The 22,313-nt window shown below is 40.1% G+C and overlaps 1 protein-coding gene across 2 annotated transcripts in view; it reads right to left on the bottom strand.

The window, feature by feature from the left end:
- Positions 1–10,774: 10,774 nt before the first annotated feature.
- The window catches only part of LOC148185095 (uncharacterized), a 35,740-nt gene continuing 24,201 nt past the window's right edge, over positions 10,775–22,313 (bottom strand). Inside the window, exons 5-6 of one of the 2 annotated variants that reach the window (XM_088057383.1) lie at positions 18,941–19,053; positions 10,775–14,255 (exon numbers count right to left, since the gene is read on the bottom strand). In XM_088057383.1, the coding sequence (XP_087913509.1) occupies positions 13,689–14,255; positions 18,941–19,053 (680 nt within the window). In that variant the 3' untranslated portion in view covers positions 10,775–13,688. The remainder of the gene's footprint in view (positions 14,256–18,940; positions 19,054–22,313) is intronic. The other variant, XM_088057392.1, reaches the window with a different exon arrangement.

Genomic DNA, 22,313 nt, shown 5'->3' with positions numbered 1-22,313 from the left:
CTTTCTGTTGCAATTAAAATTTTTCTTGTGATTCCATGTTTTAAAGTGCTTAGCTACATATTTACTTACAGTACATTGTGACATGGACTATAACTATCTCTAAATACAATTACATTTAGTAAGCCTGCAAAATTCTATAATAAATAAGGCTAATTTAAAAGAAAAGAAGAAAAGAAAAAAATAATTTTCCATTTAAGTGTCTTGAGACTGGAGAAACAGAAGGTGCTTGTGCTTGTTCTCTTGAGCAACAGAGACATCCAGGTGGTAATGTTTTTCCTCCTGTCATTGGCAACCAGTGCACTGACAGAACATCACTGTGGCATTTTTTGCTGTTAAACTGCTATCACACAGCTGGCAAAAATCTGCTGTGAAGGTGCCTGGATTGGCATGGGATTGGATTAGGCACCACAGGAAGTGGTGAGCAGGTGGCTCAGCTGGTGCTGGCATTTTTATGGATCTTTCAGTTCTCCACAGGCATGTGCTTCTACTCCTTCTCCTGTGACTTCCAGCAAGATTTATGAGATACATGTGAGCAGAATTACCTGGTACTGATGCAGATTCTAGTTATTGACAGAGCTGAAGACATCCTGTTTGTTATTTTCCACACTAAAACCTTCCATGGAGGTGCAAGGGAAAAGGCAAGTTGTGTGCTACTTACCGGGGCATGGAATCTTCATGAAGGTGTGACAGGGGTTTGTTTTATTCTGAGAATGGGAAACATGCTTTTTAAAATATTAGTAAATATTTCTTCTGTCATCTGAAGTGTGCTCTGGGGGAAAAAAAAAAAAAAAAAAAGAAAAAAAAAGCATCTTTTAAAAGCTTCTGGTTACTCTTTAGATTGATTTAAATCAGAGCAGGCTAGTAATTATTCTGATGATTAATTTACTGCAAAGTCTTTTGAATGACAAAATTATAACAGTTTGTGTTTAATAAGTAAAATTATAGCTTGTTCCTGTGTTGCCAAAAAAAATTTGAAACATGAACTTTTGTCAGTCGAGCTGGATTTTTAATAACAGCAGCAAGAAATTATTTTCTAGCATATAAATTAATAAGCAGAGAAAGTTGCCTCTCTGTCTTTGCAAATCCTTATTTTTGCAGATTTATTACTTAAAACTATTTGTTGAGCAATTGGTACAGAGGTGAAGTTGGAGTCAGAGAGGTTTGTTTCAAATTCAAGCTAGGCAAGTTAGTCCAACACCTCAATGTCGGAAACCCGCAGAGATTCTACCCCTGTGCACCCTCTCTGCCTGCTGTTAGTACAAGCAGCTGGTAGAGAGCTGACCTTTTCCTGGTGCTACCCACAGGCAACGGGAGTGGTGGGGTTTGTGCTTTGACTGGCTCTACAGTCTCTCTGAGCTGACCCTGACTGCTTCCCAGGACTGCCAGGCTGCCTCTTGGCCATCATTTGCACATCCTGCCACCGGGTGTTTGTGCATCTTCCTCCAATCCAGTCTCTTCTAGCCTTCCTCTCTGGTGTCCTGCCACCTAGTGCTTCCTCCACAGCCCTTGACAAGCACCAGGAACTGCTTCTACTCGCCAGTATACAGCTGCCTGCAGGTTGCAGGAAGAGATGGGCTGTCACACAGGTTTATTAAGAAGCAATTAATTAGTTAAAATTAACTAGTTTAGAAAAATTGTTAGTGTTTATTAAGAAGGCATCATTAGTCCCTATATTTGAGAAGTATTGTCCCTGAAGATATGTTAAGATGGCATACTTAGCCATACATTTCTGCTAGGGAAAACTCAGATTTTGGTTTAGAAATGTGTCCTTTAGTCTGATTTGGGTTTTTTAGCATAGAAGTGCTATAATATTTACATAAGATTTCCAGAGGAAAGTTGATTTCTGTCTGAACCCTCAGAATACCCCCGTACCTAGGAGGGAGGCTGTGTATGTTCATTATGACTGTTGTTGCTGTTTGGACCAGTCTGAGGACAGGCAAATGCCCTAATTGTACTTCAGTCATGCTGCTGTTTGTTACAAAATCCTCAGGACTCTGGAGAAGCTGCTGACGTGATCATACTGTAACCCAGTTCTGGCTCAGTTTTCACTGGCTAGCAAAGTATTTAGAATCCTTGCATTAACCTGGCTTGCTTGGCTGAATTGATTTCCTGAACTCCTCAGCCGTTGACATATCAGCTGATCTACTGCAAAAGTCTGTAACTCAGGCTTATTAATCTGTATTGTTTAGATGCATTTTAAGAGCTTTTCAAGCACTGATGCTGTCCAACACTGAGCAATAGCTCACTTAGAAACATCAAATTAAGTAACTGTTGACATAATTTGGGGTCTGCAATCTGAAATACAGATGTTATGGATTGTTGTAATTTTTTGTCACAGCCAAAACAGTTTACACAGAAGTAGCAATATGACTGCAATTAAACAACGGTTTTTATTACAAGTAAAGGAAGTGACAGAATGATAAATCTTACTGGGTTTCAGTTGGAAGAACAACAACCTTTGATAACACTTAATGGTTTTTCTTTCTATACAAAACCCACACAAAATATTACGCTCACTGCTAGCTGACTTGTAAAATCTTAGTAGAGAATAAAAGTACAGATTGGGGAGGGGGGGGGTGTGTGCACTTTTTAACTCTAGGGAAAAAAGATTTTCTATCACCTCTCCAAGACTGTCACTAGCAATAATGTCATGCTTTAGCCAGGTCACTCACTTACTGGTTTTAAGTTTGGGCTTACAAATAGTGAATAAGATTTACAGCATGTGCAGGCACAATCTGAGAGGATAAACAGGTTATCATAGCCACAGGAAAAAAGTCTTTCATAGAAGAGTATACCATTGTTGTTTCATTTTAGAAGCCAGAATTTCTATTTACCATTTTTAGAAGCTCCAAAACAGAAAAGTCTAAGTGAGGACACTAGAAATTTTCTTTTAGCATTTAGCTTTCACTCCAAACATGGAGACAGAAGGAACCCTGAAGATCTGATAGAGGCATACACAATCAGGTAAAATGGCATTGAAGTTTGGATGGGAGAATTATGCTTCTAGAAAGGATCTGACTGGATTGCAGGATAATTCAGGAAATAGAGGAACATGGCATGTGATTTTCCACTAGTAAGTCTCTTATCTGCATTTTAGTTAGACAGAGGCAATGAAGCCAAAATACTACTTTTAAAGAGGTTTTTATCCATTGTTATTCTTTTTAAATTACATTGCAATGAGACAGAAAACTTATTTGGGGACAGCATGAAAAGAGATGCAAACTAAACAGATGTCAAAAATCACTGTTAATAACTCAGTCTGTGAGGTTTCCTTCACCTTCCTCTGCACAAAGAAGTTTCAGTCTATGATTTCTGAGTATTGTTTTTCTTTTTTCCTTTCTTGTCTCCCACCATTTCTCCAGGCTGGGATTACAAAAAAACACTGGTATTCACTTTATTTAACAGTTTTGCTGAAACACAGTTCTATTGTTCTTATGGTAGCAGAGTTACCTGAGTATATGACAAGCTATACATACACATAGCTCAGACTGGAAGACAAAAATCGGTAGAGAGGGTTTGGTTTTAAATAAGCAGCCTGTCTGACACTAAACTTCATAGCTGGAGTTAAAAATGGCAAGTAAAAAGTGAATGTTCAGCATTCAAATTTCACCATCACATCAGATGATTTAATACCATCACACAGCCTCAGACTGCATTTTGTTCATCAGTCATAAGATTTGGCATGATCCTGCCTGACCTGCTTGAGAGCAGGCTGAGACGATGCCATACAGCTCCCATTTTGTTGCCAAAATCTAGATCAGCCATATCTAAGGGAGCAGGACTTCAGAACATGTCTGTCAGTTCTGGCAAGTCTTGCAGCTACTGAAGACTTGGCAGAAAGATGGCTTGGTAAAGGGTGCAGTGCAGCTCCCTTCACACCTTGGAGCAGCAAAGAAACCTGTAACAGGCAGGGTCTCACAGAAAACTCCTTGCAAAGGCACATGAAAGTCACCAGAGCCAGCTCCATAAGGATAAATCCCTAATGAGATGATACTTTGCTACACCATAGACTAGCCTTCCTCCCTCATTCCTGGAGTATACTTTAGGTCTCCCTGGGGGGTATAGCAGTTTTTTAATTCACTGACTTTACAGTCATTTTAAAGAAATGCAGTTTGGTCTCAGAGCCTAATAGAAACTACTATTTAAAATGCTTATAGAGTCCCCATTAAATTAGTATCAGATGACCTCTTAATGTACTTCTCTCTATCATGCCTTGTGTACCGAGCACAAGTATCTTCCTCTGTGAAAACAAGACAGAGATACAGCCACAAAGTGCGCAAAGATCAGATTTTTGTTTTCTTTAAATGGAGACAAGTATAGGCACCAGTATGCAATGATGATGGTGTTCAGGTATCTGCCTCCGAATGATGTTTCCAAACCATGCAAGTAGCCTGCTGTGGAACAGAGCCTTGAACACATCCTCAAACAGGAGACCCATCCTTCAGCTTTAACAGAGCCTTTTTCTGCATGTGAAGTTCATGCATTTAGTTCACTGTCTGTCAGACTAATCACACCCAATATTACACAAAATAATTAGCAAGACCTCCCTACAGTATATTTAAGGGCATAAATGACACTAGGCAGCTGATAACATTCTATTTCAAATGAGAAACTTAAAATGAGAGCAGGTAAGGTCTGGCACTGCTTATTACCTTATTGTGGTAACACAGCATAAGATGATGATAGTAGCAGCTCTTCAGGTTTCAGAAACAAAACTGTCTGCTGGCACTACTAACATAATTCACACTACAGGCTACCTCAAGGCTTGAAAATGCAAACAGAACAGTTCCTGTCCTTGTGTCTGTCTTTGCAATGTGTCTGGAACAGCAGCACTGAAACAAGGATGAGTGAGTGCTGAGGCTGCATCTCTCACCACAAGCAGGCTGTGGAAGGAAGTAATTTCTTTTAGACCATTCAACCAGAGTTGGTGCATTCACCTTAATGAAGCACTTCCACTCTTTAGAGTACTGCTTGGGCCCAATGTGCAAAGGAAAGGTGAGGGTGCCTTCCTAGCAATGTTCTCTGCAGGGATATATTGCCTCCTCCCTGGCACACAGAGAGGAAAACCTGAACAGGAGCCGTAGCATAGTTCTGGGATCAGTGAGCTTCTAATGCTGCAGCAGTGTTGTGTGTTGGTAGCCATTTGGCTGGTACATGCTTGTCACTGACAATCTTGGAAGAGAGAAAAGGGTTGAAAAATGAGCTATGGAAGGTCAGTGGCTTCTAGCCATCAAAAGTGCAGGTTGCATCATCTCTGATGCCACCAAGAAGGCAGTATTGATGATGGGAAGCAAAGAAACAAGTCACTGAGTTTCTATTGTACTTGTCCTTGCAGTTTTGGGTTGTCAAATGTGGGCAAGAAGAGGAACCACAAAATGTTGCAGTTCTACTAGGACAGGTGAATAGCATTTGGCTGCTTCCACCTATGGCTGCCTCTGAGTTCACTCATGACACTCTCCATAAAAGCTCTCTGCACTTCACTGGCCAATGCAGTCCTCTTCTCAAATAAACATTTTAGGCTGCCTAATGATTCACCAAAAGGTTGAATTCTCATATAGGCAACAGATTTCTCAACAGCAATGTTTTCTGGCCAAGAGATTAGGTAAGTATCTGTCATGGTTCAACACCTGCTGGCAACTAAGTACCTCACAAAATGTTCTGCAAAATGTCTTGGCTTAGTTTAGAGCTCTAGATAAATCTCAATAATAAATCTGCAATTTAGGCAGATATACTCAGGTAACTCTGCCACTATAAAAATAATAGACATATGTGTTTCAGCAAAATTGATAAAGTGAACACAAGTGTCTTGTTTAATCCCAGCCTGAAGAAATGGTGGGAGATAAGAATCAGGTTTGGATCGACAACAGATACTTTATTTAGAATTGCCACCCTAAAATTCAGTTTCTTGTTAGAAATGAAATTTTCACACCATCAGTTCATACATTCCAAGATACTTTTGTAAATTCAAGATGTCAAAACATTAGGGAATTAAAGCATAAGTTATTCAAATTATTTTAAAATGAGTTGTTTCCTGTGAGCAGTTGGAATGCTTAAAAAGTGCAGGGAAAATAAAGATGCCTCCCTAAATATCTTTAGATGTTCACAAGACATTTATATTTTAACATGAAAACAGAATACATGTGGCAATGTGGGGGATGGAGAAGCTTTTTTGTTAGCAGGAGATTCAAAGGAGATTCAAAAGTGAGTAATATATCCATTTAAAACACATGCTGATAAACATTCCATACTATGATGCTGGATTGCTTAATCTCTTTTGTTTTCCTTCCAACGACATGAGATGATAGACTATTTATATAACACATAGTAAATGGAAGCAATATCCAGTATGGAGCCTTCTCTTGAAAAATCTGTGTTTGATCAGCCTAGGGAGTGGGTAGTTTTCATGACTTTGGAACAGTAAATAATGCACTAGTTTACTCTCTTAAAATATAGAAGCATTATCAAGTCTCGATCTATCAAGGAGAGTTCTGAGAATTGCTCTGTTTCTCCTCTGTCAAGGGCTACAACTTAATCAGCTTTTGTTTAATTGAATAATTATGTTATGGTAGAGAGTGTAAGTAATTGTTACACATGCTTGAATCTGCATCAACTGCAGCAACATTACATAAATAAATCAGCATGGTTATGCTCATTGAAAAGACATTACTTCTACATAGCCCAGAGAACAGCCAAATGCTAAAAACTGAAGTTCTGGTGCAACACATGGGGTAACATATGCACTCAGAGCAAAACAGGTGTCCTAGATGGGGATGGCAATGAGGAAATAGCTGATTTCAGTGTAGCAGGATTTAAAACCATAGACCTGGTAATATGAGCTGGTAGAAATGGGATGTTAGATTGAACCTGCTACAAGCTGCCCAAAAAAAAAAAAAATTAAAAGGAGAAAAAAAACCAACAAGTAGTAACTGAAGGCAATGCCAAGGACCCCACCTACAGCCCATGAAAGCTGCTCAAAAGGAGAGAGAAACTCTTCTTATCAGTACCTCATCATAAGTCAAGCACATGGGAAAGGGCCCAACTTAAGGCAGGAGTTATTCCCAAGGAAGAACATCCTTAGTGCCAACTTGCTGTTTCCAGGCCCCAAATTACTGTTAGTAGTGTGTCCTGAGTGGATGTTCTCCCTCCAGGGGCTGGTGGAACATTTCCTACAATTGCAGGCTGCAGCAGAGACCCTCCCTTAGCCAGCGAGGAGAAGGGACACTGGTGACAGCAGCAGCCTTGGCGTGGCAGCTCCCCTCCCCCTGCAGAGGAGCCCAGCATCCTCAGGAACAGGAACATGGAAGAACCATTACATAAAAATAAAATAGTTTGAGTGAAAGGGTTAAATGATTTAAGGAAGGGACTTTCAAGCACATCCAGTTTCAACCCTTTTGCCGTGGGCAGGGACACTTCCGCTAGACCAGATTGCTCAGGGCCCCATCCGTCTTGGCACTGGACACTTCCAGGGATGAGGCATGGACAAGTGGTGGCTGATATGCTTACATGTCCAAGGTTAGAGCCAGCCTGACAGAGGACAGCCCAAGACACTAAATCCTGCAACTTGCTGCTGCTTCTCTGAGTCATCTGAGTAAATTAGAGACTACAGGGAGAACTTGTGCCCCTTCTGCCTGATCTTAAACAGCCAGCATCTGCAAAGGAAAGTGTAAGTGCTGCTCTGTGAGACCCTGATGTACACTTGATGCTACATTACTGCAATCCCATTTTGTGCTGGCTCCGCTTTCCATTTGCAGTAAGTCAGCAGTACACTTCCTCAGTTATTCCAAGCAGGATTACAGCAGCTCAGAGACTTCAGGGTGGCTCAGTGCCCCCACTGCAAGAGGGGCTCTGCAAACCAGAGCAGCAGACTGACAGCTGCCAAGGCGAGCTAGCCCAGAGCCCTTACCAGCCCAAAGGGGTGACGTTGGGCATCCTGTTCCAGCTGAGAAATGCAGCCAAGCACAGAAGCATCATGGAAGACTCAGAAGTGTATTTATCCATGTTAGAAGTGAATTTATCCATGCCCAACTGGATAAATGCATTAGAAGAAGAATAAACTAAGAGTAGAATAGAAAATAAACAGCGACAGAAAAAGCAGTGCTAAAAAAGGTGGTATAGTGATGCAGCAGTGAATCAACTTAGCAAATTCTACTTTAAGCAAAACTCAAGATTCATTTGGGTTTTGACTGATAATATATTAGCATCATAATGTATTTATTTATAACTCACTTTGTAAAGGGTTTCATAACAGTACCTAAAGGGTTTCAATTATCCAGGCTGAAATTATATTGCTTCAATATAATTTTATTTCAATTATGTTTTATTTGTTTCAATATAATTTGATTATTTCTGCAAATAATTATTTCTGGGGTTTTTATGTGTGAAATTAGTAGATGGAGTAATTTCTGTATCAGCCTCAGAGGCTAGTTAGTGGGTTTTTGTAAAGCAAGTCAAGAGCAAAAAGATCTGTTGCATGAAGTTAAAGGTGAGAGAAGAAAATCTTTTTGTCAGCAGAGCTGCTAAATCTCCCAGAGTCCCCTTGGCCTCCTTGTCTGGCCAAGGTCCCTGTTGGGGCTGGATTTCCAACAGGCCACCTGAGACAAGGAAATAGCATCCCCTGGGATAAGACTCAAGAATCCATGAACCAAATTTTATACAGACAGAAGAATTAATTATTCTGTGAGGCAGCATGTTCACATCAGAGTGCTGTACTTGGAGGCAAGGCCTTAAAAAAGATATTGTGCAGAAGAATCTGCACTTCTCTATTAAATTTATTTCAGCAAGCAGTATTCCCAGTAACTCTCAATAACAGTCTTTATCATGCAGAAAACTGGGGGTTTGATTTGGTCTCAGCAGCATTAGATAAGACCTCAGTGTCACTGATGGCACTTCTTCCACTGCAGTCTGAGGGAGATTTAACCTCAAGTCAACTCAATTCTGAAAAACACCTATGAACCACATGGCATCCTAAGCTTAGCCCTCTACCCAAAGGGAATTTATGAAAAGAAAAATCCTCTACAGATCTTTGACTCCAGTTCACTACTGACAAGCACTTGAGAAGACTGTTTGACTTGGCCTCTTCTAACATCTCATAAATATTACAAGTGTATTAGAAACTCAGTGTGATCACCTCTAACACACTTACTTGCCACCATTTAATTCTTATTCAGTAATACTGTTTCCTTACTCAACAGCATAAAGGTGGAAGTAGGCACCTACCAGCAAATAAATAAATAGTAGTTTATATCCCTCTTTGCTGAAAATGCAGCATCTGTCCCATACAGGTGCTCATCTCTCTTTTTTACATTAAAAAAACTGAAGGTTCAAAGCAAACAGCCATGAAGCAATTTACTGGGTGTTTTGTTGTTTTTTTTTTTTTCATTTCAAAGACAGAATTATCTAAGTGCTATGCCCAGTCTAAAACCAGGATTTGTTTTTCCACCTCTGATCCAAGCACTGACACCCCACATCTTGCAACCTGGATAAAAATAATTTTGAATATAATTTCTAAAAGAAGGTTTTAATGTTTTCAAGCACTTTTCAGATTAGAAAATCAAAAGTCACAATGAAAAAGAAAGACATTTGGGTGGACATTCAACACTTTTTTTAAAAAAAAATATTTTTTAAATTTTTTTTTTTTCATGAGTCAGAAAAGTGTACTCCCATGTAATATATGGTCTTTTTTAGACTTTATTTATGAGACTTGCTTCATGTTTCTGCTGCACAGGTCAGTGACCAAAAGCCATGGTTGGAAGCCAGCTTCAGAGGTGTTAAGGCAACACAGTGCTTGGATTTAAACCCATCTGGGAGTGGTTTTGAGAATAAAACACATACAACTACACTAACTTTCTTAGGATTTATGGGCCCCCAGACATGTTCTTCTCAATAGCCACTTCTCCAAAGAAGGTATTTACCAACATTTGTAGCTTTTTCAACAGGAATACTTATTGAATTTGTCTTTCATTCCAATAACTACTTTTAGTTTCAAGACAATATGATGAGAAATGAATGGAAGATTTCCTAACAGAGAAAATGCATAGCTTTCTCTGATCTCCAAAGTGCCATAAACAAGCTTCTCTCCTGGCTCAGCCTGCAGCTTTGCAGCTGGGGGTTAGGGTGACATTGCAAGGAGTGTGGGCCTGTGCAAAAATCTGCTTCAAGTTTTGTGCCAAGTAGAAGATTTGGTAAAGGGTTTTTTTTCGCCTTTGTGTTGGTGTTTTTTACATAAGAGTTCATGTCAAACAACAGCAAGTGTTGGTAAATATTTTGAACTGTGGGATTATTCTTTCTACCTGCACACAAAGAAATAATGTAGGACTTCTGCCTCAGTAATACACTACACCATAGAAACTGTGGCTAACAACAGGAGAAAAAAGCAAATTAAAATGCTCCCAGGAGGTGCAGTTTACTACTCACTCCCCCTGTAACTTCCTGCTCCTAGTTGAGGGATCAGGCAGGATGGTTGCAGCTTCAGGCAGAAGCCCTATCACCTTCCTGCTGGCTCTGCTGTTCCAGCTGAAGAGGCTGGCATGAAATATAGGTAAACAAGGAGATGTCTCTGCTTTCTTCTGCAGATGTGCAATGTACAAGACTCCAGAAAGGGAAAGCCAGCTGACCTAACCAATATAATTTGCATTTGTTTTAACACAGAGACATACAGCTCTTGCTTAGTTGTGTCTGACCTGCAAAATATGTAACATCCAGGAAAAAACTGACCCATGTGATGTTTAGTGCCTACCAGTGACCATGGTATTCGTGATGAGGTATTTACAGAACATTATTTCCATTGGTTTTGGCATCCTGTTTATTAGAATAGCTCATTTAACGAGCATCCAGTTAAAACAGCCGAGACACAGGGAGATGCTGTAGTCAAAGCCACCTCTCAACTTGCTTGGAAAGTACTTATTGCAGTGCAATTCATCATTGAATACTTGCACAAAAAGTCACAATGGGTAATATTTATTGTAAGTTCTCCCCAACCCCAACGTAGTATCATTACTTCAATAACTCAAGTTACATTCAACTAAATTCAATTACAATATAGTAGTAGGTTGCATTTCTACATAAACTATTCATCCTTATAAAGAAAATTACTCAAAGGAAAAAACGGGCAAGTTACAGATCATAAATAGGAAAAAAAAACAACATAGGAAAAGAATAGCAAAGGCAAGGATCATAAAGAGTGAATCAAACTACCTTCTGGATCTGAATTTCACAGTGTAATTTCCCTACAGTAGTCATAAAGAAGGACAATTAATCTTCTTCAGCAGTATAAAGATATTTTCTTTTCAGAAACTCTCTCCCTCTTATTTTACATTATGTCTAATAATCAAACTTTTAAATTAATTTGAATAAAGATATACCAAGGAACAAAAAACTCTTGGTTAAAGCAGAGCACTAATAAAATTTAAGACTTAATACTTTTTATATTCTCTACCACAAAGCTGAAAATATGTTCTTATTATTTGAACAGCATTACAAAAGCTTATTTTAACTTGATTGTCATTAGAGACTAAACAGATGAATTTGGTAGATATTTGGTTTCAAGCACTATTCTGAATTGTCAAGATTAATCACAATGATACAACTTAAGTATATATTTTTACTTAATGTCCCAAAACAAGTTATTCTACTCCCAAGATAAGTGAAATTAATTACCCTACTATCATTATAATAACCCTAAAACAGAATTAAACTTAATTGGAACCTGAACACACTAAGCCCCCAAATGTTTACAAGTGCAGGTTCACCATGCTTTTGCTACACTCCAGTGCCATCTGTCTATAAAAAGATAATTAACATTTTCAATAAGAAGAAATACAGCATGTTGTAAAGTGTATTTGGTTCTGGGCCATTGAATCCACTTCTGTTCTTACAATGAATGATGCTGCTAATCCTTTTCTGAATTGGGGAAAAAAAAAACCAAAACCACAAACCAAGAAAAAAACAAAAAACAACCAGTGTCCTCAGTGTATATTTGAAGAAAGTTTTCCTGAAAAAAAGAAACATCCAGAATGCCTTAATATAGGGATATTCCCTGAGGTGTCACTCTTAAGTCCTCCGCAAAATAACCTTGAAGTCTTCCTCTAACAATTTAGCTGCCTTTTGAAGACCCCAGAGAAGCTGGGAATAGCTACTCTGGAATTTGCATTTAGAAGACCATTTGGGGACAGCCTTTTCAAAGTCCACAATCTTCAGTGGAGGGACATAAAAATAAATGCTCTGCCAAGCACTGCAACACAAGGGATCCGACACAGACCCCAGTGCGAGGACAAAGCAGGTTCATTAAATGCAGAGCCTTCCCTTTCCTCCTGCACAGTGGCTGGCTGGGGAGGGTTGTTTCCCCCCACTCCCTGTGAAAATTGTACAAATGCAGCTCTTTGTTTTTTCAAAAGTTTGGTAACAAGTTTTAAACCAGCCTGATGTTAATTTAACGGCGTGCATATCCTGGCCATTCTGCCTAAACGTGTATTCCCACACGCCTCGTAGGGAAGCAGAACACCGTATGCTTGACGCTACTACACTTTTTGTGTGTGTGTGTGTGGAAGAGGAGCTACTTCTTGATCACACAGTCTTGTTTTTAAATGCACGCTTTTTTTTTTTTTTTTTTACTTCCACGGAAAAAAAAAATACAAAGAAAAAAAATAGCTTTTAAAATACAAAGTATCCCTTTTCAATGTGCATTTAGAGGAGAATAAGGGAAGCAAGAGGTTTTCCAGGTGCCCGACGGAGCCCTTTCGGTCCCTGCGCGGCGCCTCTGGCTCTCCAGCGGTGCCATCTGCTGGTGCCGCTGCCGCGGGGCTCCGCCGCCAGCCGGGCCGGGAGCGCAGCGGGCACAGCCCCGCTCGGGGCTCGGCCAGCAAAGGGCAAGGCCAGGAAACGCCAGCCCCGGCCAAAACCTCGCGTTAGAAAAGCGCTCTTGTCCCTTGTGTCCTCCTCAAGGCATTTTGTAAAGACAATTCTTTAGATAAAGGAAAGGAGCGGAAGAGGAAAACAAAGGAAAAGCATTTAGTGCCATACCTAATTTTCTTCCAAAAAAAAAAAAAAAGCTATTTCCATAAGTCAGGCAAAATAATCTTCTCATTAAGTAGCTACTAGGTCAAAGGAAAGCATGTGCTTCACAATAGCATGCTAACAGCTAACACCATCTACCTGTTACAGACATGAAATGAATGATCGTGTTGCAATCATGGCTTTCACAAAGGAGAGCAGATGTAGGGAATTAAGCAAGGAGAGGTGTCTTTAGGCAGTAATCAAAGAGAAGGCAGTCAGGCAAAGGATAAAAGCTGAGGGTGCAGGCCCAGGGCAGGGGGTGAAGCAGGGCAGAAAGAAGCTCAACCAAAGTAGCGATGTGCATTTGGGCACCAAGGCATCTGGCAACAACAGCATTTGTATCAATGGGCAACTGCTGAAGGGTCCGATTCTGTAAACCACAGCTCACTTTGCAGTACAATGCTCACAACACACTGATGGTATAGGTTTTGGGCTAGGCATTTCACCATTACAATATTCAGTCATGCTCCCCTCAGATTTTGCTCTACTTTTTTTAATCAGACTCCAAAAAAGATAGTCTCCTGATAAAGATGAATTCACCATCCCCACCCCTCTGACCTCAGCCCGGTGCAGGTCAGCCCCACTGTACCTCTCTGCCTTCTCTACCCTCACCAAGTTCACCAAGGACTGCAACAACTTTATCCCAAACTTGTCTGACCAGGTGCATATTCTGTTGCTTCATTTTTTTGCAAACTACCATCTGCTATCTTTGCTTTTTCTTGTTCCACTTCCAAGCTTTTCAACACATCTGAACTTGCTGGCAGCAGACCAAGTACTGACTTCGAGCAGATATCTCCAGCTGTAGGAAAAGTTCCATCTGTAGCTTCAGGCTGTCCCTTTGCCTCATTGATTTCTTTTTCTTTAATTGCAATTGAGGCCTCAGCAACAATTTCAGATGGTTTATCATCAGCTACTACTGTTGAGGCAAGCTTACAGCTTGCAGCAGTTGCTCCTATTTCAGCCTTCACTACATTGTTTGTGAGGTCTTCACTGCTTGTTTCTCCCACATCTTCTGTCTGCATTTCTTGTTCTTTACTCTCTTCTGTATCTCTGGAGCCCACATAGATTGAACACTCACAATAATAGTAACCAGATTCCTGCTTCTTCTTACGCATGGCACAGAGATCAATTCGACTGACAGCCTCTGTGCCAAAGTGGCTGTCTTCATATTCCTTATACAGATCCGTACAAATTTTCCTGAAGCCCTATTTATTGAAAGAGCAATATGACATTATATGTCTCATGTATGTGTACAATTACACATGCACTTTAGGAAGGTGTGTCAAGTATTATCTTAACAAAACCCAGCAAAGAAAATACCCACCCTCATCTCACCCCTGATTAGGATAACAGCATCAACTTCACGTGGCAGTATTTAAGTTGATGCTGAGAAAAGCCAGCCAGTACAAATTAAAGTTATAGGAAGCTTGGCTTTTGCCAAATCCTCCATCTACCCCACCCTCCTCAAGAATAAAGACATGCCAAAGAACAAAATCATGTCAATTTAACCAACTGTTGTTTAAATGCATCCACCTAATTTTAGTTAGATACTTCAGGCAAGTTCACAGTCACCATATATAATTATTCTCACCATATATAATGATTCTTCAGGAGAATTTATAATTGCCTTTAGGAAGGATTGCTTGATTTCACCTAGAGTTTACTTTGCTCAGTTTCATCTTACAGGTGCCTTAACAGACTGAAAAGTTGACCCTTTTCCTTGGTGCTTATACACTATAACAGTAATTAAATTGTGTGCTAAAGATGGGTTAGAAATATAGTTCATGCACCTTCATCCCTGTGAGCAAAGTAGTATTCAAAATAAATTTAATTCAGTGACTTACTGGGAAAACAAGCTCATTTCAGCAAGCCAGAAAAGAAAAAGAAAACCTCAGCAGCTCTTAGATATCTACCAAGCACTGTCAGTATCTCAATGGCCAAATGCTACAACAGTCATGGCACACAAATGAAAGGGTACGCTCCTAGAGATGTGTTTTCAAATGCTGACACATTATTTTCAGATGAAGAAAAGTAACTTCTCTTGCTGTTAGCAAAGCATGTGCTTAGAAGTCATTGCAATATATGACTGTCAGGACCAAAAAGCAGCAGTTCCTCAGAGTGATTTCTTTGCTCTTTTTCTCCCCCTCAACAGTTTTGGGCACAGTAGCATGGCCTGCATGGGTGTCACCAGGGATGGGTGAGCAACCTGACAATTCCATGGTTCCTGGGTCTTTAATTCAGGCAGCAACAGGCTGCCAATTTATAGAAGGGGCTACCACAAAGCATTTAGCCTATAGCAGACCACATATGCTAGGGGCACATATGGAGATGTAATGAAGGACAGATGAATCATTAAGCAACAGATAATAGTCCCACCTTCTCTTAGCCTAATGAGTATGTGAGCTAACAAGGCTCCAAGGAGCTCCTTGCAGCACATTGCCTCAAAGAACTCTCAATCAGTTTGTTCAGACCTGCTCCCAAACACCAGAGAAAGAACAAAAAAGAAAGCATTTTTACAAGATTTTTTCCTCATAATGAGAGACTTATTAGCAGGTGGATATGTACAGTTCACAGCATGGAGATTGTGGGAGGACAGCCAGTGCCACCTGGATAAAAGCAGATATAAATAGATTCATAACCAAATACATCAAACCATTTGGCACTGCTGCCCAAGGCAACTAAAACACTTGAAAGTTTAAATAAACCACCAGCACACTTTTTCTGTGCCCCAGAGACACCCATGTGTCAGTCAGAGCCAGGCTGATCAGGAGCCAGCAGCTACATGTCACCTAAATGCCACGAGGTTCTAGTTCTGCTGAAATGCAGAGAAACGCTGCGCATGGGCTGTTTTCTAGGTAACTCAGGAGGATAATGGAAACTTGAGTAAGGTCACATCATTGAAGATAACTTATCAAGCAGCCAGAAGAGGGCAGGGTGAGGACTGCCCTTCCATTAAAAAGCACCAAATATTTTAATACAAGTATGTGGCTTGTTAATACTTTTTAAATAACACATATGCTCTCTTACAACCCAGGGTAGACCACAGCTACTTCCAGACCTGCACTGAATCTTAGTGAATCTACTTAAAAACAGCATAAAAGGAAACAAACATTTTCCACTTTAGCACAGAGGCACTTGATCCACAGCTTTGCTCTGCAAGAGGTGAGACCAGGCAGTGCCCAGCACAAAAGGCTAACAGCCCACACTGCAATACTTCTTTGTCTGTCTGCTGGAGAGGGCTCTTACTACAAGTAATGACATGGATTCTCTTAAGAGGTGAACTGTTCCCTTTTGGCTCATTGGAAAGGTAGATGTCAAAAACACCTGAAGAACCCATATTTTTTATTTATTCCAGGGTCACTCCACCCATTTTGAACCTGATCTTCAAACAGCACATACTACTCCTTTGGTAGCTATTCAGAATAAAAAGCACACAGTCCAAGAGCTCTCCAGCCCTTTGGGATATTTAAACACACAACCGAAGCCAAAGATGCACAGCTTCTCAGGGTGAAAGTTTACAGTTGTATTAGTTTTAAAGAGAACCAGCTCCTCTTCCCCTACAAATGAGAACAAGGTCTGCAGCTACACCACTGGTATCATCACATACCTCTCATTAGCAAAGTATTCTTGAGATACTTAGCAATTACCTCTCAAGCTTCATATAAGAAGCACTTCAACTGTGTGAAATATTAAAACAGTACCCTTTCTACAGGGAAACAGTTATTTATGGTATAAAGAAAGTAATTACAGCCAGTAGATGGCATCATAATAACTTAAGTGATATTTTGTCTTACTCATACTTCAGCATCTTCTAATATTTAGGAAGGCTGATTTTTCTCCTGTACTTAGGAATGGGATATATAAAAGTAATCAGTTCCCTTCCTTTTTATTTGTATTATATTTTGAAAGAAATGCAGTAAGCTGACAGTGTCAATCTCATCTCCAAACACATAAACAGTAATCTTCCAGTCTGGTCTTTGAGATAATGTCTTATGTCTAGGGTTGTTATGTCTTACTAACTTCAGGGAGATTTGTACATGGACTTACAGAGTTCGCATGCCCCTAATAATCAACTCAACATATGGCCCTACACCAGTTTCACAGTCCTGGCCTGAAAAATAATATTTTAGGAGCAAAGGTTTTATTGTGAAAACAGATTTGCACTGAAACAAGTAACGCTTGGTAAACAAGGGAAGAACAGTGAATATCAACTAGCTGAAGTCCAGGAGGGTTTTTGACACTGTTTCCTGTGAGATCAACATAAAGAAGGCTGGCGAATTATTGGCTGACTGAACAGTGAGGTGGATTGAAAATTGGTTGAACAGCCAGTTCCATATGATAGTAATTGGTGACACAAGGTCTAGTTGGAGGCTGGTAACTAGAGATGTATCCAAGGGACCAATACTGGGTCCAGTACTGTTAAGCATCTTTATTGATGATCTATACATTGGGGCAGAGTGCACTCTCAATAACTTAACTAATAACAAACTGGGAGGAGTGCCTGATTTGCTAGAGGGTACTGCCAACCAGAGGCATCTCAATAGGCTGGAGAAATGGACTGACAGGAACTCACGAGGCTGAACAAGAAGCACAAAGGTCAACCATAGGGGAAGTATGAACCCAGGCACGAGTACAGCCTGACAGCTGACTGTGAAGGAGTTTTGCAGAAAAAGGACCTGGAGGTCCTGGTGGACACCAGGTTGACCATGAGCCTGTAGTGTGTCCTTGCTACAAAGGCAGCCAGTGGTATCCTGGGCTGCATTAGGAGGAATGCTGCCAGTAGATTGAAAGAGATAATTCCCCTCTGCTCAGCACTGGTGAGGCCACACCAGGAATACTGCATCCACTTCTGGGCACACCACATGATATTCTAACGTTCAAAGAACTATACACTTGCATATTTATATACATATACGCAAGGAGATGGCATAAATACATATACATAAATCATGTTATGCGAGATTAAGCTATATTTAGTGCTAGAGATCAAAAGAGAAGAGCATGCAGGAAATTACAATTCTATTTTTTAATTTTAAATTTCATAGTAAGAGGAAGTGTGAAAATACTCCAGACAAGAGTCAACAGTAATTCCTACGTGCCTACTCTATAGTTTCCTTTTGCATTAGACATTGCAGATGCATCTGCTCGTGAAAATCCCTATAGGCAGTATAAAAGAAAGAGCCTCCAGCACAGAACTATCAGTCCTAGCCAACTTTGATTTTATCATGTATACAAAAGGCTAATATCAAGTCAATATGAAGTACTTGAACAAGGTCATTTTCTTCAGCTATTATAGCTTTTTCTGTTTTTCTTTCTGCAGGCTCCTCTAGTGTTTCAGGTTTGCCATATATTGACCTCATAAATACAAGTATTATTCCTGGAAACAAGCAGGACAGTATTCCACTGGGAAATGAGCAATCTAATCAGAGTTTTTTTTTACTTTATTTGTGATCAATGCCATACGATGCTACAGTGAAAGTTAGAAAAGCACGTCACACATTTCTAGTATAAATCAAGACACCAGCCTGACTTCCAACAGGACATTAATCTTGTTCTAAGGTAAATATTACTCAGAATACAAATATTGCTCAGAAGCCATCCTCCCCTATGGAAACAACTTGACATTGCTTTTGTGCAGCTGTGACCAGCCACAGTGGAAGGGAAGCAGTCTGTACTCCACAAGAGAGCCATATACAGTATTAGCAACAGACTCCATTTCTTCCAGTCAGCTATGAACAAGCACAACTGCATTGACCAGGCTATATCCAAACTTGGTTAAATAAGAGAAGTTATATTGTTCTTTGGTTGCAATGATTATTGCTTAGATCCCTAGGATCTCATTGAAAGGAAAGTAATCCCAGGAAAAATATTTTTGAATCCAGTTACTTACCCTTCTTCTCAACCTTGATGCTTTTGAGAGCTTCAAGAAAGTTAGATGTGGTTTAAAGTCCTTGCTTCCTGAAATGTCGAGATTCATTTCAATAAAGCATTCTTCTACAGCTGCTGGAAAAAGATAATATAAGAAAGAAATTAGTTACAGTGGGGAGGTAGGGAAAAAATAGTTACAGGAAGGCTAGACAAAAAGTCATTATCCCTGTCTTGAGCAAGACAGTTAACACATACCCCATGTAACCAGTTGCTGCATGATCACAGGCAACAGAAAAATTTGTGAAAAGTACTCAAAATTAATGCTCTGCACGACATACAGACATATGTTGTAAACCCGAGACTGGATCAGAAAAACTGAAGTTTTTCTGTGTTTGCAATGCAATTCCTTCTGAATTCACAAATCCCCTATCAAATGGTGAGAAGAAAGTATTTGTCCATGGCAGCCCTGCCAGGAGCAAGATGCAGCCACCACCAGTGGCCACAGCTAGGGTCTGTGACAGAACAGATTATCTCCAGCTATTGCAAACAGCAATGTGAGAAGCAGAGGGCTTCCAGGAAAAAAAAAAAAGTGTGGCTAGATTCCCCAAACTACTACAACTCCACAGCACTTAATGCAATTCAGGAGGGGACATGAGACAAACATAATACTCCTTCCCCAGATACAAATGTGATACAAAGTTTTTATGATGGCATTGGATTAAGAACTTCAGTCACATTTATAATGCCATAAGGTTTTATCCTTCAAAAGGAAAAAGTGTCTGTGAGTAACTCCAGGGTTTACATTCTTCAAGGCCTTTTAGCTAAGGATTTTAATGACAAGTCGAACCAAGCTGAACTGTTCCTGGTTTTCATGAACTTTGGGGATGCAGAGTCTCAAGTAAAGCAAGGTAAGGTTTGCATGAGGCAGATCCCTACAAGTCTGGCAAAACCAGAAGACAATGTCTTGTTCAAGAGTTAAGCTTAAAGAGTAAGTAACTCCAAAATTACACTTAAAGCCTTGGCTAAGGCTGGAGTACTCCCCAGCAATTTCTTACTGACAGATCTTTATACCTTGTTTATATAAAGCAGAAAAAATAGGGTGGGGGGGAGGGAACCAACATTTTAAAATGGAAACCTGCAGCATTTGTGGCTCTTCCAGTCATATCCCCCTGCCTTGACACCTGTCTTTGTTCTGCTTAATTTCTTAGGCACTGAAAGAAGGAGGCTCAATGTTGAAACTGTAAAAACCAGCATATTACATACCTGATGAGTGCCTTTTTTAAAATTCCCCTGCCTCCATTTTATTTTTCCACCTATCAAAGTTTAACTACATGTGTGCTCACTAGTTTGTCATATGCATTTCTTATCAAGGCCAGGTCTCTGGCTTGGATTTTAGCTAATTAATAGTTTAAAATGTTTCTTCTCAGTATTTATGAAGGAACAGCAGCTGGGGCTGTCTGATCACTTTGCCAAGGCAACTGTTTGTTATATTTTCCATCTGGAAAACTCAAAGAATAGGATCCAGTTGTCCAAACAAGCATCTAATGCACTTCTAGATGCCTTACAGGATGTCCACCTAGCCCCCAGCTGGTGCTGCAGAAGGTACAGCCTGGCTGTAGGTCCAGTGTGAGTGCTGCAAATACTTTAGGATATCTGAAAATGGTCCTAGGTGATTATGGTTAGGTATCAAACAACCCCTATAATGCCCCTGGTACTCTGTCAAATACAACACATTAACATGAAGAATTTATGCATATTAAGTCTTTTTGTTCACTTACCAGTTGGTCAAAGCACAGCAAGCCCCAGAGAAAAAAAACAGAAGAAGAGTGTCTAAGCTCCTTCTAGAAAATAAAAAGCCCTTCCCCATGTATCATCCAGCATATAACCTCCCCTAGCTGCATAAAAAGAAACCAGGTAGATATCTGAAAATCTGAAAATAACATCTCCTCTTGGTTATCACCCAGCACCACATCTACAGAACAGCAGGAATGGGTTCTGACTTAAAGGTGAAGGTCTTACTGCCATGGGTAGATTTTCATCAGAAAAGTAGATGATGGAAGAAAGGTCAAGGCCAGCAATCTTCTTCAAGAAGTCAGTATAAGAACAAGGCTCCTGGATGGTGTGTCCTGCCCATGCAAGTTTGGCACTCAATTTTGCAGACACTGTCTTCTCCAGCTCATTTGAAAAATATCCTATCAAAGTTCCAAGACATCTTAAGCAGTATCTTTTCTCCAAAGTGGATCACTAGGTCACTAGGAGCAAGATAAACCCAGTAGCACTCAGTAATTGCTGTTCATTGATCTAGAGATAGATCCAACTCTCCACTTTGAAACTGAAGTCCATGATGTAGGACCAAAAGCAGATGGAGGGCCAGTCACCTGGCTAATGTCGGGAGCACTTCAGGGGCTAAAAGACTTCATTAGAGCAGGCAGAACTCAAACTTGCTGACAAATTATCAATAAGGGCATGATGAGGCTGAGACCGCTGTCAGAAGTGTCTTGACCTTTCCTAGCCAAATCATTGGCCCATCATGCTGCTCAAAAACATCACATTTAAAATTCACACCTAGTTCATGACAACCAAAAATATTGACTAAAAGGTAAGGAAAAAATCCCTATTCATTGTAAAACAATTAATTCAATTGCTTTGCTGAGAGAGGGGGAGACAAAAACTGATCTCTTTGGAGATGTCACTGAAAGGATAGACTTTGATACATATTTGCATAATTCCCAGACTCATTAAGTTCTGGAAATGGTCAGAAGTTATGCAGAATAGAACAACACTGGAAGCTACAGCTCTCTGAATTGCAAAATCATTGGTAATGGAGTTAACAGCTTGAAAAATGCCAGCTTGTCTCCAAGTCAAGGAATTATTTCAGGCAATCAGTCAACAATCATATTGCATTAAAAGCACAAGTACTGGCAGAATATTCCCAGGGTTTGCAATCAAGATTTTTCTCCTCCATCTAATTAAGGGATTCAGATCAGAAGCTAAACTCTGAAGATGTAGGTTATCCAGGCAGAGAACATGAAGGATCCGCCACCCACTATTGCAATGGCTTTTAGAGCTAATGCAGGTCCAAGATGATATTTAAAGAGCATTAATAGCACACATTCTGCAGAAACAAAATTAAACATTTCTGATGGTGATAAAATAGAATGATAAAGATTGCCCTTGTATGCTATGACTCATTGGGAACAAAATTCTCAGTTAAGCAAGACAATGATTCGAGGGAAAACCAACCACTTTCAGATGAGGACTGAGGCATTAACTTCTGTATCTTTTAGGATTGATGAGAGAGCCAAGGCAGTGCTGTCAAAACAGTCAAATCCAGCACCAAAAGAGTCAATCAGTCCCATATTTCAATGGTACTGAATTGTATATATGCTGTAGAC

This window comes from Pseudopodoces humilis, chromosome 1 (assembly GCF_049639895.1).
Source record: "Pseudopodoces humilis isolate 2021_Gansu_Grassland_sample_001 chromosome 1, ASM4963989v1, whole genome shotgun sequence".
NCBI lineage: Eukaryota > Metazoa > Chordata > Aves > Passeriformes > Paridae > Pseudopodoces > Pseudopodoces humilis.
The sequence above is the reverse complement of the archived record's forward strand: the minus strand, read 5'-3'. Positions and strand labels throughout refer to the sequence as shown.